This window comes from Nycticebus coucang, chromosome 9, assembly GCF_027406575.1.
Source record: "Nycticebus coucang isolate mNycCou1 chromosome 9, mNycCou1.pri, whole genome shotgun sequence".
Classification (NCBI taxonomy): domain Eukaryota; kingdom Metazoa; phylum Chordata; class Mammalia; order Primates; family Lorisidae; genus Nycticebus; species Nycticebus coucang.
The window spans coordinates 133,766,796-133,787,696 of NC_069788.1; the positions used below are offsets into that span (position 1 = coordinate 133,766,796).

Sequence of the window (20,901 nt, forward strand, 5' to 3'; positions counted from 1 at the left end):
CCTCGGTAGAGTACTGTGACATCACAGCTCACAGCAACCTCAAACTCTTAGGCTTAAGAGATTCTCTTGCCTCAGCCCCCCAAGTAGTTGGGACTACAGGCGCCTGCCATAATGCCCAACTATTTTTTGGCGATAGTTGTCATTATTGTTCAGCAGGCCTGGGCCGGGTTCGAACCAGCAAGCCCCAGTGTATGTGGCTGGCGCCCTAACCACTGAACTATGGGCACCAAGCCTCAATTCACTGATTTTATACTCAATTATAATGCTTTAAAATTTTTTAGAATACATGAAGACCTGAATTAAACCATTCTCAGCATTTTTCCAGGACTATTTGCTAAATGGCTTGTTTTTACATAAAGCTATAAACCTGTCCACCACAGGTACTAAACAAAAATAACTTGAAACTCCGTGTATTTCTATTCTTTATTTTTTTCACATAATGACATTTTGGTCAATTGAAACTATAAAACCTACCAAGTAGAGTGCTAATGGGACATCACTGTTTTTTCCTTCTCTTATAAGAATCGTTACTGTGAACTCGTACTCGCTGGTGCACAGAGGATGCAATTTTCATGCTGTCTTTCTTTGTAAAGGTCTTCTCTGTACTAGGTTTCCAAAGTAACAACTGTGCATCCTCTCCCCCAGTCAGCAGAGAATCATCCTGCATATTCCAACAGAAAGAACGAACTGTGGCAGTGTGCCCTCCCTGAAGGCTGCTCATATGCATCAGCCCTGAGGTGGTGCAGTTCATTAAGTGAACCTTTCCTTTGTTTGTTCCTCCAATAACAAACAATTGATCCATCTTTTCATGATATAGGCCACCAATCAAATAGTCCAAAATACCTTCTTTCATGTTAACTGTTCCTCTGACATCCTGGATGTTCAAACGTGTATTTGGCTCATCAGTATCTAGATGATTCAGATCCCACCAACAAAATCCTTCATCATGGGTCATGCAGTAAATCTGTTTATAATCTTTACCAGACCAACCGATGCAGCTTACTGATGAGACCGAGTTACAGGTTGTAACCAGTGCATCCTCTTCATTATCAACACTAATATCAAATACATTTACCAGGCCATCTGTTGAACCTGAGACCACCATGTTGGGATTGCTGGGATGGAAACGTACTTGAGTGATGTCATCACTATGTGTCTCTGAGTATGTACCAAGTGGGTCTTGGGTAGTAGACAAATACTGAGAATTCATTCTTGCATCCCAAAATACCAACAACGCATCATCATCAGCTTTTTCAGTACCAGCACAAATGACATGGTCATTACAGTTGATGTCAAAGCTGATAAACACATTGGAAGGGTAACCTTTGAACAACTGTACAGGTTTTTCACTGGCTAACCGAGCATCCCAACATTTCACAGTGCCATCAGTACATGCAGAATACACAGTGTCACAGGAATTAGCAAATCTGACTCCACTGAGATGTCCAGGGTGCCCACTAAATTCCTGTAGTATGTTTAACCTTTCTTTATCATATATTCTGATTGATCCATTAGAACATAAAACAGCCACCAAGCTTTCTTTTTCTGTTTGTACAGTCTTTGATGGGTCTATGCCGAGAAGGTAAGTGGGCTCTTCAGTTCCTGAGGAACATCTGTATATGTGCATATTAGCAAATTGCTCCTCAACCTTCTCCATATCAGCAGGAGCATCCAAGGGTAAACTCTGCAATAAGAAATTTAAAAAATTAAAATTAAACTTGAAGCTTCTCTAAAATTGCAATTAAATCAAGAACAATTTACTCTGGGGGCTGGCTCAAAAAAAAAAACAAGAAAAGAGACTATTTTTTTTTTAGAGATAGAGTTTCATTTTATTGCCCTCGGTAGAGTGCCATGCTGTCACACAGCTCACAGCAACAGCCAACTCCAGGGCTTAGGTGATTCTCTTGCCTCAGCCTCCTGAGTAGCTGGGATTACAGGCACCTGCCACAATGCCTGGCTATTTTTTGTTGTAGTTTGGCCGGAACCGGTTTCGAACCCACCAGCCTCAGTATATGGGGCTGATGCCCTATTCACTGAGCCACAGGCACCACCCGAAATGAGACATATTTTAATACATTATTTCCTTAGTAAGATGCAACTGAAACTCAGTTGTCTGCTAATTCAATCACTCTTTAATACGGAATTATATATATATTATTGAATTATATATATATGAATTAAATAGTAAGAGAATTAAAAACATGTACATATACCACTCACTAATTCCTTCCAACTCAAATCCAATTATTGGTCCTACTCACAGTGCTCAGCATTGGCCAGAATCTCCACTTTGGAGCTGCCTTCTTCTGGCCCAAGCTACTTTATACAATTTCAGAATCGATATATAGGCAAAACCAAACAAAAACAGTCCCCCAAAGATATCCATGCCTTTTCCTGAAATCTGTGAATATGTCAGGTTACATGGCAATGGAGAATTGAGGTTGCAGATGGAATTAATGTTGCTAATCAGTCTAACTGAACCTTAAAACAGGGAGATTATCTAGATTATCTGTTATTACATTGGGCCTCCCCAATGTAATATTTGTGAGGCATGCTAGAATATTCATTGATGAAAAAGCATGATAGAAAAATGTGTGATAATGTCACTACACATGCCTGTTTTTTCTGGCCTTGAACTTGTTCAATATTTAAAGTATCATGGAGAGGCAATCTAGTGTCATGGTTAAGAGCACAGTCCCTGAAGCCAGAAAGACTAGGTTCAAATCCCACTTCACCATTTGCAAGCTGCTGCAAATGTAATATTGGGGAGGCCCAATGTAGTAACAAAGATCTTTAAATGTGGAAGAGGGAGGCCAGATGCAGGGGCTCATGACTGTAACCCCAGCACTTTCAGAGGCCAAGGCAGGAGGACCACTTGAGTCCAGGATTTTCAGACTAGCCTGGGTAATATAACAAGACTCTGTCTCCACAAAATAAATAAATAAATAAAATTAACCAGTCTGTGGTCCCATCTATTCAAGAGGCTGAGGCAGAAGAATCATTTGAGCCCAAGAAGTTGGAGGCTACAGTGAGCTATGATTGCACCACTGCAATCCAGCTTCGGTGAAAGAAGAAGGCAGAAGGCAGAGGGAGGTGTTAACTGGGAAGGACAGACAAAGAGGGAAGACATGGCTGGTTTTGAGGATGGAGGTCATAAATCAAGGAATGTGAGTGGACTCCAGAGACTGGAAAAGGCAGGGAAACATTCTCTTCTGGAGTCTCCAAAACGCAGTGCTGCTGACACCTTAATTTTAGCCCAGCGACATCTATTTAGGACTTCTGACCCCCAGCACTAGAAGATGAAAAACGTGTGTTATTTCAAGCGACCAAGTTCGTTACAGCAGCACTAGCAAAGTGATATGATAGAGGATTCCAATGTACAAGCCTGGAGCCATGCTGGTCAGGCAGCAGCGGCTTGCAAATGGTGAAGTGGGATTTGAACCTAGTCTTTCTGGCTTTAGGGACTGTGCTCTTAACCATCACACCAGATTGCCTGTCCATGATACCTTAAATATTGAATAAGTTCAAGGCCAAAAAAATAGGCAAGTGTAGTGACATTATCACAAATTTTTCTATCATGCTTTTCATCAATGAATATTCTAGCATGCCTCACGAATTCACATTTTCATTCTTAAGATTAAATGTTTTTTCTGTTGCTTTACTGATTTCTTTCTAAGCATCTGTCTTCTCATCTTTCAGAGAAGAAATGAGTACTAACTCAAGAGGTGTTAGGAGGATTAACTAAAATAACACATGTAATGTGTTCCATAGCATGTCTGGCACATATCACAGGACATATTCAATACATGTAAAATTATAAATACCACCACCACCGATACCATTAACACCACACGAGGGAGAATTTGGATCTATCAGAGTGGCTCCAACCTGCACAATTACATCAATGGGCTAAAAATATTAAAAAGTTGGATTTGGGTTCAAAACAGAAATGAGCACTCTTCCCAACTTCTAAATTTTTTTTTTTTTTGAGACAGAGTCTCATTATGTCGTCCTTGGTAGAGTGCCATGGCATCACAGCTCACAGCAACCTCAAACTCTTGGGCTTTAAGCGATTCTCTTGCCTCAGCCTCCCAAGTAGCTGGGACTACAGGTGCCCACCACAATGCCCGGCTATTTTTTTGTTGTAGTTGTCATTGTTTAGTAGACCCGGGCCAAGTTCGAACCCACCAGCCTTGGTGTATGTGGCTGGCACCCTAACCACTTAGCTACAGGTGCCGAGCCAAATTTAAATATATATATATATTTTTTGTGGTTTTTGGCCAGGGCTAAGTTTGAACCCGCCACCTCTGGCAAACGGGACCGGCGCCCTACTCCTTGAGCCACAGGCACCGCTCAAATTTAAATATTTTTAAAAAAACACAAAAAGCAGAAATAGTAGTACAATGAACACACACAGAGCCCTTTACCTCCTAGGTTTACCAATGGTTAATTCCTTAGCACATTTCCTTTCACTCTCTATACACACACGTGCACGCATGATTTTGTGTGTTCTGTGTGTTTGGAGATAAGATCTGGTTCTGTTGCAGGGGTTAAAGTGCAGGTGTCATCATTACTCGCAGCAACATCAAACTCCTGGGCTCAAGTGATCCTCCTGCCTAAGCCTCCCAAGTACCTGGGATTACAGGTGCTTGCCACGCAGACCTTTTAATTTTTCTATTTTTTGTAGAGACAGAGTCTTGCTCTTGCTCACGCTGTCCTCAATTGATCCTCTCACTGTGGCCTTCCAAAGTGCTAAGTGTGCTCACAGGTGTGAGCAACACTGCCCACATATTTTAATGAACCACTTCAAAATTAGCTGCAGACAAAATATCACTTTATTCCTCATATATCAGTATAAGTATACCTCCCCAACCTTTTGTTTTTCGTGACATTGATTTCTTTGAAAATTCTGGGCCAGATGTTTTGTAAGATGTCCCACAATCTGGATTTGCCTAATTGTTTCCGGAAGATTAGGTTCCAGTTTAACATTTTTGACATGAACACTACATAGGTGATACTGAGTACTTTTCACTGCATCACATCGGGGAGGAACATAATGCTAAGTCTGATCCCTTGTGTTACCAGGCCTCTCCATGTTAAAGGTATACTCCTTCCTTTGTCGGTAGTAAATGAACATGAAATGATATTTTGAGACTGTAGGAAGGCTCAAGTAAAGCCTCTTGCTTCAGCCTCCTGAGTAGCTAGGACTATAGGTGCCTGCACAACACTCATCTATTTTTAGAGATGGGATCTTACTCTTCCTCAAGGAGGTCTTGAACTCCCAAGTTTAGGCAATCCACCCGCCTTGGCCTCCTAGAGTGCTAGGATTACTGGCATGCATGAGCCACTGCAACAGGCTGGGAAATTCTATTTTTCAGCAAACTTTCATTCAAAGATTTCACCACCTGTTTATTATCCTTGCCTAAGCAATGATTATACTGGGATCTGCAAAACAGTTATTTTCTAATTCTTTCTACCTTATCTGGTAAACTTCTATAACGAAGAGCTTCTTCAGCTCGGTGCCCTTAGCTCAGTGGTTAGGGCGCCAGCGATATACACCAAAGCTGGCAGGTTCAAACCCGACCCAGGTCTGCTAAATGACAACTACAACAAAAAAATAGCCGGGCATTGTGGCGGGTGCCTGTAGCCCCAGTTACTCAGAAGGCTGAGGCAAGAGAATCACTTAAGCCCAAGAGTTTGAGGTTATTGTGAGCTGTGATGCCATGGCACTTTGCCAAGGGCAAAACATAGTGACACTCTGTCTCAAAAAATTAAAAAAGAAATCAATTTAACCTGGTTTCTTGTACCCTCACTGAATCCCCATGAAAAAAAAAAAAAGAGCTTTTTCCTTTCTCTGACTTTTTGGGAATATCACTAAGAAATTAATATTCTTCGCTTGGTGCCCATAGCACAGTGGTTATGGCGCCAGCCACATACACTGAGGGTGGTGGATTCGAATCCAGTCTGGGCCTGCCAAATAACAATGACAACTACAGCCCCAAAATAACCCAGCATCGTGGTGGGCGCCTGTAGTCCCAGCTACTCAAGAGGCTGAGGCAAGAGATCACTTAAAGCCCAAGAGTTTGAGGTTGCTGTGAGCTGTGATGCCACAGCACTCTACCAAGGGTGACACAGTGAGACTCTATCTCAAAAAAAAAAAAGAATATTCTTAAAAATTGTGTCATCATACATCACTGTTTCCCTCTTTCTAATACTTAAAGGGAATTGAGAGACTCTTCAAGCCAGCTGTTGTATCCTTTTGATATTAACCCATCATAAGTCCTATATGGAAAATCCAAAGTATTAGGTAAGTCTAAAAATGTCGACCTTCCTTCTGCTTAAGTATTCTAAGACTGATCACGCACCACTTATGCTGTGGGTAGTTTGACTCCAGTTTAATAATTTGGGCAGGAAAACTATTTAGGTAGTTACCACAGCTTAACTACTGGCTTTCCAACCAGATTGGCTAAAATGGCTGTCTTTCCTTGAACATGTCGGCCTTTGATCACTTCTGCTCAGAACATAGCAGTAGGTGATTCTCTGCCCTACAATAGCTGTACTCTTTCCCTATGTTTTGCATGAGTAACTCCTTCCTGTTACTCAGGTCTCAGTACATGTCACCTCCCCAGTGAGTCCCTCCACAACCCTAATATAAAGTAGCCTTCGATATTCCCTAGTAACTCAAAAATTTAAAATGTTTAATTATGGCTAGGTGCAGTGGCTCACACCTGTAATCCTAGCACTCTTGGAGGCTGAGGTAGGAAGATCGTTTGAGCTCAAGAGTTGAAGATCAGCCTAAGAGTGAGACCCCTGTCTCTACTAAACATAGAAAAATTAGCTGGGCATCATGGCCAGCATCTATAATCCCAGCTATTTGGGAGGCTGAGGCAGGAGGATCGCTTGAACCAGGAATGTGAAGTTGCTGTGAGGTAGGGGGATGCCATGACACTCTAGCCTGGGCAACAACAAAAAAACATTTAGCTGAGTGCCGTGGCTCATGCCTGTAATCCTAGCACTCTGGGAGTCCAAGGTGTGTGGATTGCTTGAGCTCACAAGTCCAAGACCAGCCTGAGCAAAAAGCAAGACCCTGTCTCTACTAAAAATAGAAAAACTGAGGCAAGAGGATCACTTGAGCACAAGAGTTGGAAGTTGCTGTCAGCTATGATGCTACAGCACTCTACCAGGGCAACAGCTTGAGCCTCTATCTAAAAAAAAAAAAAGAAAAGACACAAAAGTCTAATTATGAACCTTTCAAATACACAAGGGGCATAGAAAAAGTATGACAGGCAGCACTGGTAGCCCAGTGGTAGGGCGCTGGCCACGTACACCCAGGCTGGTGGATTCGAACCCAGCCTGGACCAGCTAAAACAACTGCAACAACAAAAAAATAGTCAGGTGATGTGGCGGGCACCTGTAGTCCCAGCTACTTGGGAGGCTGAGAAAAAAGAAAAAAATATGACAGACATCCAGATGCATACCACCCATATTTAATGAATGTTAACATTTTGCCGTTATTTGTTTCCATTTATTTAAATAAATGAAGAATTATAGGTACAGATAAAACTTCATTCCTATGATTAAGAATTTTAGGGTGGTGCCTGTGGCTCAAGGAGTAGGGCACCAGCCCCATATACCAGAGGTGGTGGGTTCAAACCCAGACCTGGCCAAAAACTAAAGAAAAAACACAGCATAATGTTTATATGTATCTTTTTTGCAATTAGAGTGGGGAGGAACTCTCCTCCTGTATATATAATTTTTTTTTGAGACAGAGTTTCACTTTGTCGCCCTTAGTAGAGTACCGTGACATCATAGCTCACAGCAACCTCAAACTCTTGGGCCCAAGTGATTCCCTTGCATCAGCCTCGCAAGTAGCTGAGACGACAACACCTGCCACTACGCTCAGCTATTTTTTCTGTTTTTAGAGACAGGGTTTGCTCTTACTCAGGCTGGTCTCCAACTTGTAAGCTCAAGCAATCCACCCACCTGCGTGTCCCAGAGTATTTTTTATGTTTAGATACACAAATATTTACCATTGCATTACAACAGCCTACACTGTTCAGTACAGTGACACACTGTACAAGTTTGCAGTCTAGAAGCAACAGGCTCTGCCATACAGCCGAGGAGTGCAGTAGGCCGTACCATCCGTAAGCACGGTACCTCCTGTGATCTTCACAGGACAATATCACCTGACCCCAAATTTTTCATCATTATGTGACAATGGGTAGAATTAACTGGAGTTCACCCAATGCTAGACTATGTACTAGAAACTTATATCTAGTTTTTAAATCCTAGTCATCTATCGTTATGAGGCAGGCATTATTATCATCATTTTACAAAGGAAATTGAAGCTGCGCGAGATTAACTCGCCCATGCTCTTACAGCTACTAAGTGAGCACGTCGGGGGAGTTTGGTTTGAAATTCAAGTTGTAACTTCAAAACCTGTGAACCTGTGTTCATTCTAATAATAAGCTATTGGTCCTCTATGTCAGTAGCAAGCACTACTGTCAACTTTAATTACTGGGTATACCTGTGAGGCTCGGAGAGGAAGAATTATATGGCAATTCTCACATTAGTAGAAGAGGAAGAAAACAAGCAGCAAAACTGGAAGAACACACACCAACTCAAAAGCAGGGCTGCAGCGAGCAATCCATCCATCCCTGACTCCACCACTCCATCCTTTAATTTTTACTTTTCTTGTGATCCACTTTTCCTTCTCTTTAAATACTTTTTATTATGGAATTTATATAAAATACAGAATACTAGAAGCCTCTATATACCCATTAACAAGCAAAATTATCTTCCCCAAAAGTTTTTTTTTTTTTTGAGACAGAGTCTATGTTGCCCTCAGTAGAATGCTGTGGCATCATAGCTCACAGAAACTTCAAATTCCTGGGCTCGAGTGATTCTTTTATCTAAGCCTCCCAAGTAGCTGGGACTATAGGCGCCCACCACAGCATCCGTCTATTTTTAGAGATGGGGTCTCACTCTAGCTCAGGTTGGTCATCAACTCCTGAGCTCAACCAATTCGCCCATCTTGGCCTCCCAAAATACTGGGATTACAGGCGTGAGCCACCATGCCCAGCTACCCCCAAAGTTTTTTATCAGATACAAACAAGTCATTATACATATTCGATTGGAAGGATAATGAATACATCCAAATGGTGAAATGATGGAACTCAGCCAGGTGTAGTGGGTTACATATGTAATCCCAGCACTCTGGGAGACCTAGGTGGGTGGATCACTTGAGCTCAGGAGGTGGAGAACAGACTAAGCAAGAGCAAGACCCTGTCTCTACTAAAAACAGAAAACCCAGCCAGGTGCTGTGGTGCGTACCTGTAGTCCCAGCTGCTGGGAGGCTGAAGCAGGAGAACTGCTTGAGCCCAGGAGTTTGAGATTGCTATGAGCTATGATGCCATGGCCCTCTACCCAGGACAACAGAGTAAGACTCTGTCTCCAAAAATAAATAAATAAATAATTTCTTTTGTCATGGCAAAACTTATGTATTTCAAGTGGACAAAACATTAGTATCATTTACAGTATCTTAAGATATATTGCCTATAAACGGCGCCTGTGGCTCAGCGAGTAGGGCGCTGGCCCCATATACCGAGGGTGGCAGGTTTGAACACCCGGTGTTGTTGCACCGGCCAAACTGCAACAACAGCAAAAGATACATTGCCTTTGGTGGCACCTATAGCTCATTGGTTAGGGCACTGGCCACATACACCAAGGCTGGTGGGTTCAAACCCAGCCCAGGCCTGCTAAACAACGACAACTGCAACCAAAAAATAGCCGGGCGTTATAGTGGGCACCTACAGTGCCAGCTACTTGGGAGGATGAGGCAAGAGACTTATTTAAGCCCAAGAGTTTGAGGTTGCTATGAGCTGTGATGCCACACCACTCTACGAAGGGTGACACAGTGAGACTGTCTCAAAAAAGAAGAAAAAAAGATATTATTGCCTTTGAATGGGGGCTTTCTTTCCAGTACTGTGAAGTCTACAAAACATACCTAGAAAATTTACTACTGTGGAAAATGAAGACTACTTATCAAACAGGGTGGGGAAGAGAGGGGAAGGCCTTGTGGTTTTCCTTTTGATTAATTGCTGTAACACTGCCCTTCAGGTGGCTAACAAAGAGTTTCATTTATCTTTAGACATCATTAGACACTGAAGCTCCTGCAGAACAACTTTGATGCTATATGAATTTTGCCATTTTTTTTTTTTTTTTTTTGTAGAGACAGAGTCTCACTTTATCGCCCTCGGTAGAGTGCCCTGGCGTCACACGGCTCACAGCAACCTCCAACTTCTGGGCTTAGGCGATTCTCTTGCGTCAGCCTCCCGAATAGCTGGGATTACAGGTGCCCGCCACAACGCCCGGCTATTTTTTAGTGGCAGGTTGGCCAGGGCTGAGTTTAAACCCGCCACCCTTGGTATACGGGGCCTGCGCCCTACCCCCTGAGCCGCAGGTGCTGCCCGAATTTTGCCATTTTGTTAGCACTGAAATGGCTCTTGGTTCCACCACTCCATTAGAACTATTAACTCCATTCATATAAATTTTTATTACGAATCTCACAAAGGGGGTGCTTCTGGGTATTTAGGTCCACATTCTATTTTAAGGCTGTATATTTGATTTTCACAAATTGTCTGAGCCTGTGGTGGCTGCCATCTTATTTGTGACCAAACGCCAGGCTGAACTTCCATAATTTTTTTAAAAATGGTGAAACTCTTCAAATTCCTCTTCCCACTCACCATGTGGCATTAGTATGGTTTTATTACTTGACTTCATCTCCAGAGACTGGTCCTGATTAGCCTAAACCAGTTAGTTAATAGTAATCCCATACTATTTACCAGTTCAGAAATCTAACTTAAAGTAGGCTCAGAGCTCTTAGCTCCGTGGTTAGGGCGCCGGCCACATACACTGGGGCTGGCGAGTTTGAACCCTGCCCAGGCCTGCCAAACAACAATAACAACTACAGCAAAAAAACAACCAGGCACTGTGGCAGGTGCCTGTAGTCCCAGCTACTTGGGAGGCTGAGGCAAGAGAATCACTTAAGCCAGCGGTTCTCAACCTGTGGGTTGCGGCCCCTTTGTAACAATGAAAATATATCCTGCATATCAGATATTTACATTACAATTCATAACAGTAGCAAAATTACAGTTATGAAGTACCCACAAAAATAATTTTATGGTTGGGGGTCACCACAATAGGAGGAACTGTATTAAAGGGTCATAGCCTTAGGAGGCATTAGGAAGGTTGAGAACCACTGATTAAGCCCAAGAGTTTGAGGTTGCTGTGAGCTGTGATGCTACAGCACTCTACAGGCCACATAGTGAAACTCTGTCTAAAAAAAATAAATAAATAAGGCTCAGCGCCTGTAGTTCAAGCAGCTAAGGTGCCAGCCACATACACCAGAGCTGGTGGGTTTGAAACCAGCCCAGGCCTGCCAAACAATAATGACAACTACAACCAAAACATAGCTGGGCATTGTGGTGGGCGCCTGTGGTCCCATTTACTTGGGAGGCTGAGGCAAGAGAATCGCTTAAGCCCAGGAGTTGGAGGTTGCTGTGAGCTGTGACGCCATGGCACTCTACCGAGGGCGACAAAGTGAGACTCTGTCAAAAAAAAATTATGCTCTTCCCCATATACCAAACAGTTAAAAAAAAAAAAAAAATCTATGCTTAATAATTATGGTAGTATCCCTGACTCTAAAAACATGAACAAAATAAACTACTCATATGATACAATATTTAAAAAGCTTAATATAGAATTCCATCTGGTAAGTTTCTGAATATTTTAATAAAATGTTTATATTTTTAAATATCTAATATAGTCATGTTGTTCTAAATTCAAAAGTTTCCAAAACTACCAACTTGGAACATTTCTGGGCTCAAGCCCTTCTCCTATTCTAGGAGGAAACTAATGTTACTAATTTCTTGTGAATATTTTCAGTGATCAATTTGGAGTTTAACGTAAATATTGCAGTAAAATATTTTTACCGTAACAAAAACCTGCCAATATGGTACAATAAAAAATGCTATAGCTTTAAGAATCAAATACCCTAATTTTGAACTGTTTTGCTACCATAAACCAGTAAAATCATCTTGGTAGAAATTACCTAATCTTTCTAACCCTCAGTTTCTTCATCTTTAAAATGGGGATACAAATCGATACACTCAACCATAAGTATCCATTATGGTCAACATTATTACAAAAGGTTTTCTTTTGTTTTTAGAAACAAGGTCTTGCCCTATCACCAAGGCTGGAGTCATAATCTCAATGTAGCCTCCAACTCTTGGGCTCAAGTGATTCTCTGACCTCAGGCTCCAGAGTAGCTGGGACTACAGGTGTATACCATCACACCCTGTTAATGTATATACACATATATATATATTTTGTTACCCCTACATTACCAGACAAACCCTGTTAATATTTTCCCTTTTTTGTAAAGATTGGATTTCAACATGTTATTTATGTTGGTTTTGTCCTAACCTCAAGTGCCTCTCCCACCTTAGCCTCCCAAAATGCTGACTGCACCTGGCCTCAAAATGTTTTTTTTTTTTTTTAATAAGACCCTTGATACATACTATGAATGTCTGTAGGCTCTAGATAGAAAACTAGGAATGTCCTGATGCTGAAAAGCCCTTAAGTCAAACCTCAATTCCAGACCAGAGAAAGCTAGAGCAGGCTCATCAGACCTACCACCAACAGGGCTGGGCCGGGAAGCTTACACCTGTAATCCCAGCACTCTGGGAGACCGAAGCAGGAAGACTGCTGGAGCTCAGGAGATTGAGACCAGCCTGAGCAAGAGTGAGACATCGTCTCTACTAAAAACAGAAAAATTAGCCAGGTGCTGTGGCGGGTACCTGTAATCCCAGCTACTTGGGACGCTGAGGCAGGAGGATCGCTTGAAGCCAAGAGTCTGAAGTTGCTGTGAGTTAGGGTGAGGCCACAGCACTCTAGCCTGGGGCAACAGAGGGAGACTGTTTCAAAAATAAAATAAAAATCGCCAAAGAACCATTTGTTTTAAATTTGGAAGAAGTGCTGAATATTTAGGAGAAGGTATGCTAAAGTGACATCTGCTACAACTCCAATATAATTTTAAATTTCATATTCATTAATGACTGAAACTTAGTGTCTTTGTAAATTAATCCTGCTTAGTGAGTCTGAATATGCTATTCTTATTCACATGAATGTTCAAGATACTGGCTGTAGCAACATATGGCATCTCATGCATTAAATACACCAAAATTCTTAGGAAAAGCACAATTTTTAAAGTGCAGGAATCTGTTACCAAGGAAAAAGGGGAGGCATGGGAAGGAGTGACACACGCTTTCTCATGCAGCGTAAGATTATACCTCAAGATTCAGAAATCACATTCAAAGCACCTTTTTAAAAGCAAGGACATTTCCCTAAATAACCTTATGAGATGTCCAGTTTCTCAGGAAAAATCTTGTATCCAAAAGTCACTCTTTACACTAAGTCTATAAATGCCCTACCTTCTTTCAACAAGAACAATTAACTGCCTTTTTCCTTTCCAGAACAACCAGCTGGTTAACTAAACAGAGAAACCAAACTTTTCTAGTCACCAAATGTCTTGATTTGGAACAGTTAGAAGCAATGTGAAACAATCCAATTCTTGAACTGGTACTATATGTTTACTACTTCTTCTTCTAATTCTGAAAAGATACTTGCACAATTAAGCAAATGCTGTCTTTGATGACTGCAAAAAAAAAAAAGGAAAAATAAAAAGAAAAATGTCCTCTTAGGGCGGTGCCTGTGGCTCAAGGAGTAGGGCGCCAGTCCTATATGCCGGAGGCGGTGGTTCAAACCCAGCCCCGGCCAAAAACCAAAAAAAAAAAAAAAAAAAAAAGAAAAATGTCCTCTTAAAATGGTGTGAATATTAACAATGAGCCAGGTGGCTCGGCGCCTGTGGCTCAAGCAGTTAAGGTGCCAGCCACATACATCTGAGCTGGTGGGTTCAAATCCAGCCTGGGCCCTCCAAACAACAATGATGGCTGCAACAAAAAATAGCCAGGTGTTGTGGCGGGCGCCTGCAGTCTCAACTACTTGGTAAGCAGAGATAGGAGAATCGCTTGAGCCCAGGAGTTGGTGGTTGCTGTGAGCTGTGATGCTACAGCACTCTACCCAGGGTGACAGCTTGAGGCTCTGTCTCGAGGGGTGGAAAAGAGGCTGGGAGTGGTAATCCCAGCACTCTGGGAGGGTGAAGTAAGAAGATCCCTAGAGCTCAGGAGTTTGAGACCAGCCCGAGCAAAGTGAGACCCGTCTCTAATAAAAAGATTTAAGGGCGGCGCCTGTGGCTCAGTCGGTAAGGCGCAGGCCCCATATACCAAGGGTGGCGGGTTCAAACCCGGCCCCGGCTGAACTGCAAGCAAAAAATAGCCGGGCGTTGTGGCAGGCGCCTGTAGTCCCAGCTACTCGGGAGGCTGAGGCAAGAGAATAGCTTAAGCCCAGGAGTTGGAGGTTGCTGTGAGCTGTGTGAGGCCACAGCACTCTACTGAGGGCCATAAAGTGAGACTCTGTCTCTACAAAAAAAAAAAAAAAATTTAAAAACTAGCTAGGCATGGTGATGGGCACCCGTAGTCCCAGCTACTCAGGAGGCTGAATCAGGAGGATCGCTTGAACCCAAGAGTTTGAGGTTGCTGTGAGCTAGGCCGATGCCATGGCACTTTAGCCCAGGTGACAAAGTAAGACTTTGTCTCAAAAACAAACAAACAAACAAACAAAAAAAAAACCCCAACAACAAAAACAAAATGAAGAATTTTCTGTTTGGGGGAGTTTTTTTAAATAGCCAATTCATAGTTATTTTAGAGTCCATCATCTGGGTGATCTCTGGGTCAGTTCTGTTTATTGCCTTACTTCTTTTTTTTTTTTTCTAGAGACAGAGTCTCACTGTACCGCCCTCGGGTAGAGTGCCGTGGCGTCACACGGCTCACAGCAACCTCTAACTCTTGGGCTCACGCGATTCTCTTGCCTCAGCCTCCCGAGCAGCTGTGACTACAGGCGCCCGCCACAATGCCCGGCTATTTTTTTGTTGCAGTTTGGCCGGGGCCGGGTTTGAACCCGCCACCCTTGGCATATGGGGCCAGCGCCCTACTCACTGAGCCACAGGCGCCGCCCTATTGCCTTATTTCTTTTTGAAATATGCAGCATCAGACTTTTCAATAGCAATCTAGGAAAAAAATAGAATAATGTCTTAACAATTCTAAATCAAAAATTACCTATAACCTTGAATTTTTTCAGCCAGCCAAGTTAAAAATCAATCAAATGTGGGCACAGAATAAAAGACATTTATATATATAAATAAAACAAATTGTAGCACTCTGGGAGGCTAGGCTGAGGTGGGCGGATTGCTTGAGCTCAGGGATTTGAGACCAGCCTGAGCAAGACCAAGACCCTGTCTCTAAAATTAGCTGGGCATTGTGGTGGGCACTTGTAGTCCCAGCTCCTTGGGAGGCTGAGGCAGGAGGATCCCATGAGCCCAAAATTTGAGGTTGCTGTGAGCTATGACACCATAGCACTCTACCAGGGCAAGAAAGCGAGACTATCTCAAACAAAACAAAACAAAACAAAACTTCAAGCAGGAGACAGTTTCCACCCAGTCTCACCCTGAATAAAGAACACCAGTGGCAGCTGCAGGAGGATGAAGAAGTGGGGAGAACACCGTGAGGGCCAGCTCAAACAGGAGGAGCATGGACAGTGAGAAAACCTTCCAGCATCCTAGGCCTGATGAGAAGCAGACGACAGTTATAGCTCACAGCTGAAGGGATTGAAGTCTGTGATATACTAAGGTAACTACAGCAACAACAAAATCCAAACCAGATTAGACTGTTCAACCCTCAATGCTCACAGTCTGACGGAAGCACAGGAGTCGTTTCCAAGGGTAAATACTCTTCTGGACACACATGTCCAGAATTCAGTCTGAGAGACAGAAAAACATAAGTAAACACCAACAAATTGTCAAGAAATGAGGCACTAGGGACGGGCACGGTGGCTCACACCTGTAATGCGAGCACGTGGGAGGCTGAGCTGGGTGGATTGCCTGAGCTCACAGGTTTGAGACCAGCCTGAGCCAGAGCAAAACCTCATCTCTAATAATAACTGGGCACTGTGGCAGGCACCTGTAGTCCCAGCTACTCGGGAGGCTGAGGCAAGAGAATCGCTTAAGCCCAGGAGTTGGAAGTTGCTGTGAGCTGTGTGGTGCCATGGCACTCTACCAAGGGCCATAAAGCAAAACTCTGTCTCTACAAAAAAAAAAAAAAGGAAATCTTGTCATTTGCAAAAAAGAGATAAATTTGAAGGACATTACATCAACTGAAATAAAATAGGCATAAAAAGCCAAATACCACATGACTCATCTATGTGTACATATACACATATTATATATATACATTCTGCTTATCTGTCTATATACAGAATTCTAAAAGTCAAACCCACAGAAGCAGAATAAGAATGGTGATTACCAGGACTTGAGAGGAGGGAGAAATGGGGGGATGCTGTTCAAAAGACGTAAAATTTCAGTTGGACAGGAATAATACATTTAAGTGTGCTACTGTACAACACGGCGACTACAGTTAATAATGACATACCGTATACTTGGAAATTGCTAAGAGAGTAGAATTTAAGCATTCTCATTACATGCACAAAAAGAAGTATGTGAGGTAGTAGATATGTTAATTGGCTTGATTTAGCCATTCCACAATGTACACATATATCAAAATATCCTGTTGTACACCATAAATATACACAACTTTTTTCATCAATTAAAGAAAATAAATTTTAAAGAAAACAATGTGAAGAAATTGGAACCCTTACATTCTGCTGGTGGGAATGTAAAATGTAGCAGCCTCCATGGAAAGCAGTTTGGCAGTTTCTCATAAAATTGAACATATGTTCATATAAAAACTTGAACATGGGGCAGTGCCTGCGGCTCAGTGAGTAAGGCACCGGCCCCATATACCGAGGGTGGTGGGTTCAAACCCAGCCCCGGCCCAACTGCAAAACAAAACAAACAAACAAACAAAAAAAAAAAAATAGCCAGGCTGTTGTGGCGGGTGCCTGTAGTCCCAGCTACTCGGGAGGCTGAGGCAGGAGAATCGCCTAAGCCCAGGAGTTGGAGGTTGCTGTGAGCTGTGTGACGCCATGGCACTTTACCGAGGGTGATAAAGTGAGACTCTGTCTTTACAGAAAAAAAAAAAAAAAAAAACTTGAACATGAATGTTCATAGTAATATTATTCAAAATAGCCAAAAAGTGGAAACACCACAAATGCCCACCAACCAATGAACGGACATACAAAATGGGGCTTGGTTCCTGTAGCACAGTGGTCACAGCACCAGCCACATACATGGAGGGTGGCCGGTTCAAACCCAGCCCCGGCCAGCTAAACAACGACAACTGCAACAAAGCTGGATGTTGTGGCAGGCGCCTGTAGACCCAGCTACTTGGGAGGCTGAGGCAAGAGAATTGCTTGAGCCCAAGAGTGTGAGGTTGCTGTGAGTTGTGATGCCCCGGTATTTTACTGATGGTGACATAGTGAGACTCTGTCTCGGAAAAAAAAAAAAAAAAAAGGCTCAGCACCTGTAGCTCAGCAGCTAGGGTGCCAGCCACATACACCAGAGCAGGTGGGTTTGAATACAGCCCGGGCCTGCCAAACAACAATGACAACTACAAGCAAAAAATAGTCAGGCATTGTGGCAGGCACCTGTAGTCCCAGCTACTTGGAGGCTGAAGCAAGAGAATCAATTAAGCCCAAGAGTTTCAGATTGCTGTGAGCTATGATGCAATAGCACTCTATGGAAGGTGACAAAGTGAGACTCTGTCTCAAAAGAAAAAAAAAAAAGATAAAAAGAAAAAAAATTAAATTCTGATATACATTTCCTTTTTTTTTTTTTTTTGACAAAGAGTCTCAGAACATCGCCCCTGGTAGAGTGCTATAGCTTTATAGCTCACAGCAACCTCAAACTCTTGGGCTCAAGCGATTCTCTGACCTTAGCCTCTCCAGTAGCTGGGACCACAGGCATCTGCCACAACGCCTGGCTATTTTTTTAGCGAGGGTGACGGGTGTTGGGTTGCAGTTGTCATTGTTGTTTAGCAGGCCTGGCTGGGCTCAAACCTGGCACCCTTACTCACTGAGCTATAGGCAACAAGCCCTGACACACATTTCTTTTTTTCTTTCTTTTTAGAGACAGTCCCACTTTGTCACCCTCAGTAGAGTGCTGTGGTGTCACAGCTCACAGGAACCTCCAGCTCTTGGGCTTAGGTGATTCTCTTGCCTCAGCCTCTGAGTAGCTGAGACTACAGGCACCCACCACAACGCCCGGCTATTTTTTGTTGCAGTTTGTCCAGGGCCAGTTCAAACCCGCCACCCTTGGTATAGGGGGCCGGAGACCTATTCATTGAGCCATAGGTGCCATCCTGGATATGCATTTCAAATGTATGAATCTTGAAAACATTATGCTGGGCGGCACCTGTAGCTCAGTGGTTAGGGTGCTGGCCACCTACCCCCAGGCTGTGGGCTCAAACCTGCCCCAGGCCAACTAAACAACAATGACAACTTCAGCTCAGCGTCTGTGGCTCAAGCAGCTAAGGTGCCAGCCACATACACCTGAGCTGGCAGGTTCAAATCCAGCCCAGGCCCGCCAATCAACAATGAAGGCTACAATAAAAAAATAGTAGGGCTGGGCAGCGCCTGTGGCTCAAAGGAGTAGGGCACTGACCCCATATGCCAGAGGTGGTAGGTTCAAACCCAGCCCTGGCCAAAGACAACAACAACAACAATAAAAAAAAAGCTGGGCATTGTGGCAGGCGCCTATAGTCCCAGCTACTTGGGAGGCTGAGACAGGAGAATTGGTTGAGCTCAGGAATTGGAGGTTGCTGTGAGCTGTGGTGCAACAGCACTCTACTCAGGGCAACAGCTTGAGGCTCTGTCTCAAAAAAAAAAAAAAAGATAACTTCAACAACAACAACAAAAATCAGCTGGGGGCTGTGGTGGGCACCTGTAGTCCCAGCTACTTGGGAGACTGAGGCAACAGAATCACTTAAGCTCAAGACTTTGAGGTTGCTGTGACCTGTGATGCCATGGCACTCTACCAAGAGTGACATTGTGAGACTGTGTCTCAAAAAAAGAAAACATTATGCTATGTAAAAGCCATATACAAAAAACCACATATTGTATGATTCCACTTATATGAAATAACAGAATAGGGCGGCACCTGTGGCTCAGTGAGTAGGGCGCCGGCCCCACATACTGAGGGTGGCAGGTTCAAACCCGGCCCGGCCAAACTGCAACAAAATAATAGCCGGGCGTTGTGGCGCGCGCCTGTAGTCCCAGCTGCTTGGGAGGCTGAGGCAGGAGAATCGCATGGGCCCAGGAGATGGAGGTTGCTGTGAGCTGTTTGATGCCACCACACTCTACTGAGGGCAATAAAATGAGACTCTGTCTCTACAAAAAAAAAATAAATAAACAACACAGATCCAAAGTAGCTCAGGACAAACACACACACAAAAAACACCTCCCTTAAACGTACCATCAAACTTCTGAAAACCAAGAAAAAAATCTTGGTTTTTTTTTTTTTTCTTTTTTCATTCAACTGTGTGAAAATCTTGGTTTTATAAAAAAAAAAAAATTACAAAAATGAGGTATATGTAAGGCTTTTTTATTTTAAAATTTTCCTTAAAGCCGAGCACATTGGCTCACACCTATAATTCTAGCACTCTGGGAGGCGAAGGTGGGTGGATTGCCTGAACTTATGGGTTGGAGACCAGCCTGAGCAAGAGTGAGACCCCATCTCTAAAAATAGCCAGGTGTTCGGGTGGGTGCCTGTAGTCCCAGCTACTCAGGAGGCTGAGGCAAGAGAATCACTTGAGCCCAGGAGTTTGAAGTTGCTGTGAGCTGTGATGTCACAACACTCTAGCCCGGGCGACAGCTTGAGACTGTCTTAAAAAAAAAAAATTGTGGTTTAGTATTCAGGGTCTTCCATAATCCATATTATCTCTTATGAATACTGTGCCTTTGAAGAAATGGTCTAGTCATCAAACTTTTGAGTACGCAGAACATGATGAAAGGCAAATAACACAAAAAAAGCACTAGGAGTAAGGAATGAATATTTGGTATTGCTGGATCACGATTTGTTAGGTTGAATGGGGTCAGAGAAGAAGCTGGAAAAGTGAGGACAAGGTCTTAGAGGACCCTATGTGCCAAATCAGAGCTAAAGACTTATTCAGTTGGTTATAGGGAATCATTAAGACAGTATCTTATTTTTACCTAGCATGGCTATATTATATTGTTTGAATAAATAACTGAATTGAAGGCTACTACAATAGCTTATATCCGTAATCCTAGCACTCTGTGGGGGCGAGGTGGGAGGACTGCTTGAGGCCAGCCTGAGAAAGAATGACAACCGCTCTCTACAAAAAATAGAAAAATTAGCTTGGCGGGCGGCGCCTGTGGCTCAGTGAGTAGGGCGCCGGCCCCATACGCCGAGGGTGGCGGGTTCAAACCCAGCCTCGGCCAAACTGCAACAAATAGCCGGGCGTTGTGGCAGGCGCCTGTAGTCCCAGCTGCTTGGGAGCCTGAGGCAAGAGAATCGCGTAAGCCCAAGAGTTAGAGGTTGCTGTGAGCCGTGTGACGCCACGGCACTCTACCCGAGGGTGGTACAGTGAGACTCTGTCTCTACAAAAAAAAAAAAAAAGAAAAATTAGCTTGGCATAGTGCACACCTGTAGTCCCGGCCGCTTGGGAGGGAGCCTCCTCCCTTGCTTTAGCTCAGGAGTCTGGGGTTATAGAGAGCTGTGCTGATGCCACTGCAGAGCTGTCTTCATACGGCATACAAAAACACACAGTAACCAAAGCCCATTCCCACTCTACCACCACACATCGACACGAA

General features: G+C 43.4%; 1 protein-coding gene across 3 annotated transcripts in view; it reads right to left on the reverse strand.

Annotated features, from left to right (window-relative positions):
• Window positions 1-362: 362 nt before the first annotated feature.
• Window positions 363-20,901, reverse strand: part of WDR89 (WD repeat domain 89) — a 36,274-nt gene continuing 15,735 nt past the window's right edge. For 2 of the 3 annotated variants that reach the window (XM_053602578.1, XM_053602579.1), the window contains exon 2: window positions 363-1,684. In XM_053602578.1, the coding sequence (XP_053458553.1) occupies window positions 497-1,657 (1,161 nt within the window). In that variant the 5' untranslated portion in view covers window positions 1,658-1,684 and the 3' untranslated portion in view covers window positions 363-496. Of the gene's footprint in view, window positions 1,685-16,830; window positions 16,942-20,901 lie in introns of those variants that run through there. The other variant, XM_053602577.1, reaches the window with a different exon arrangement.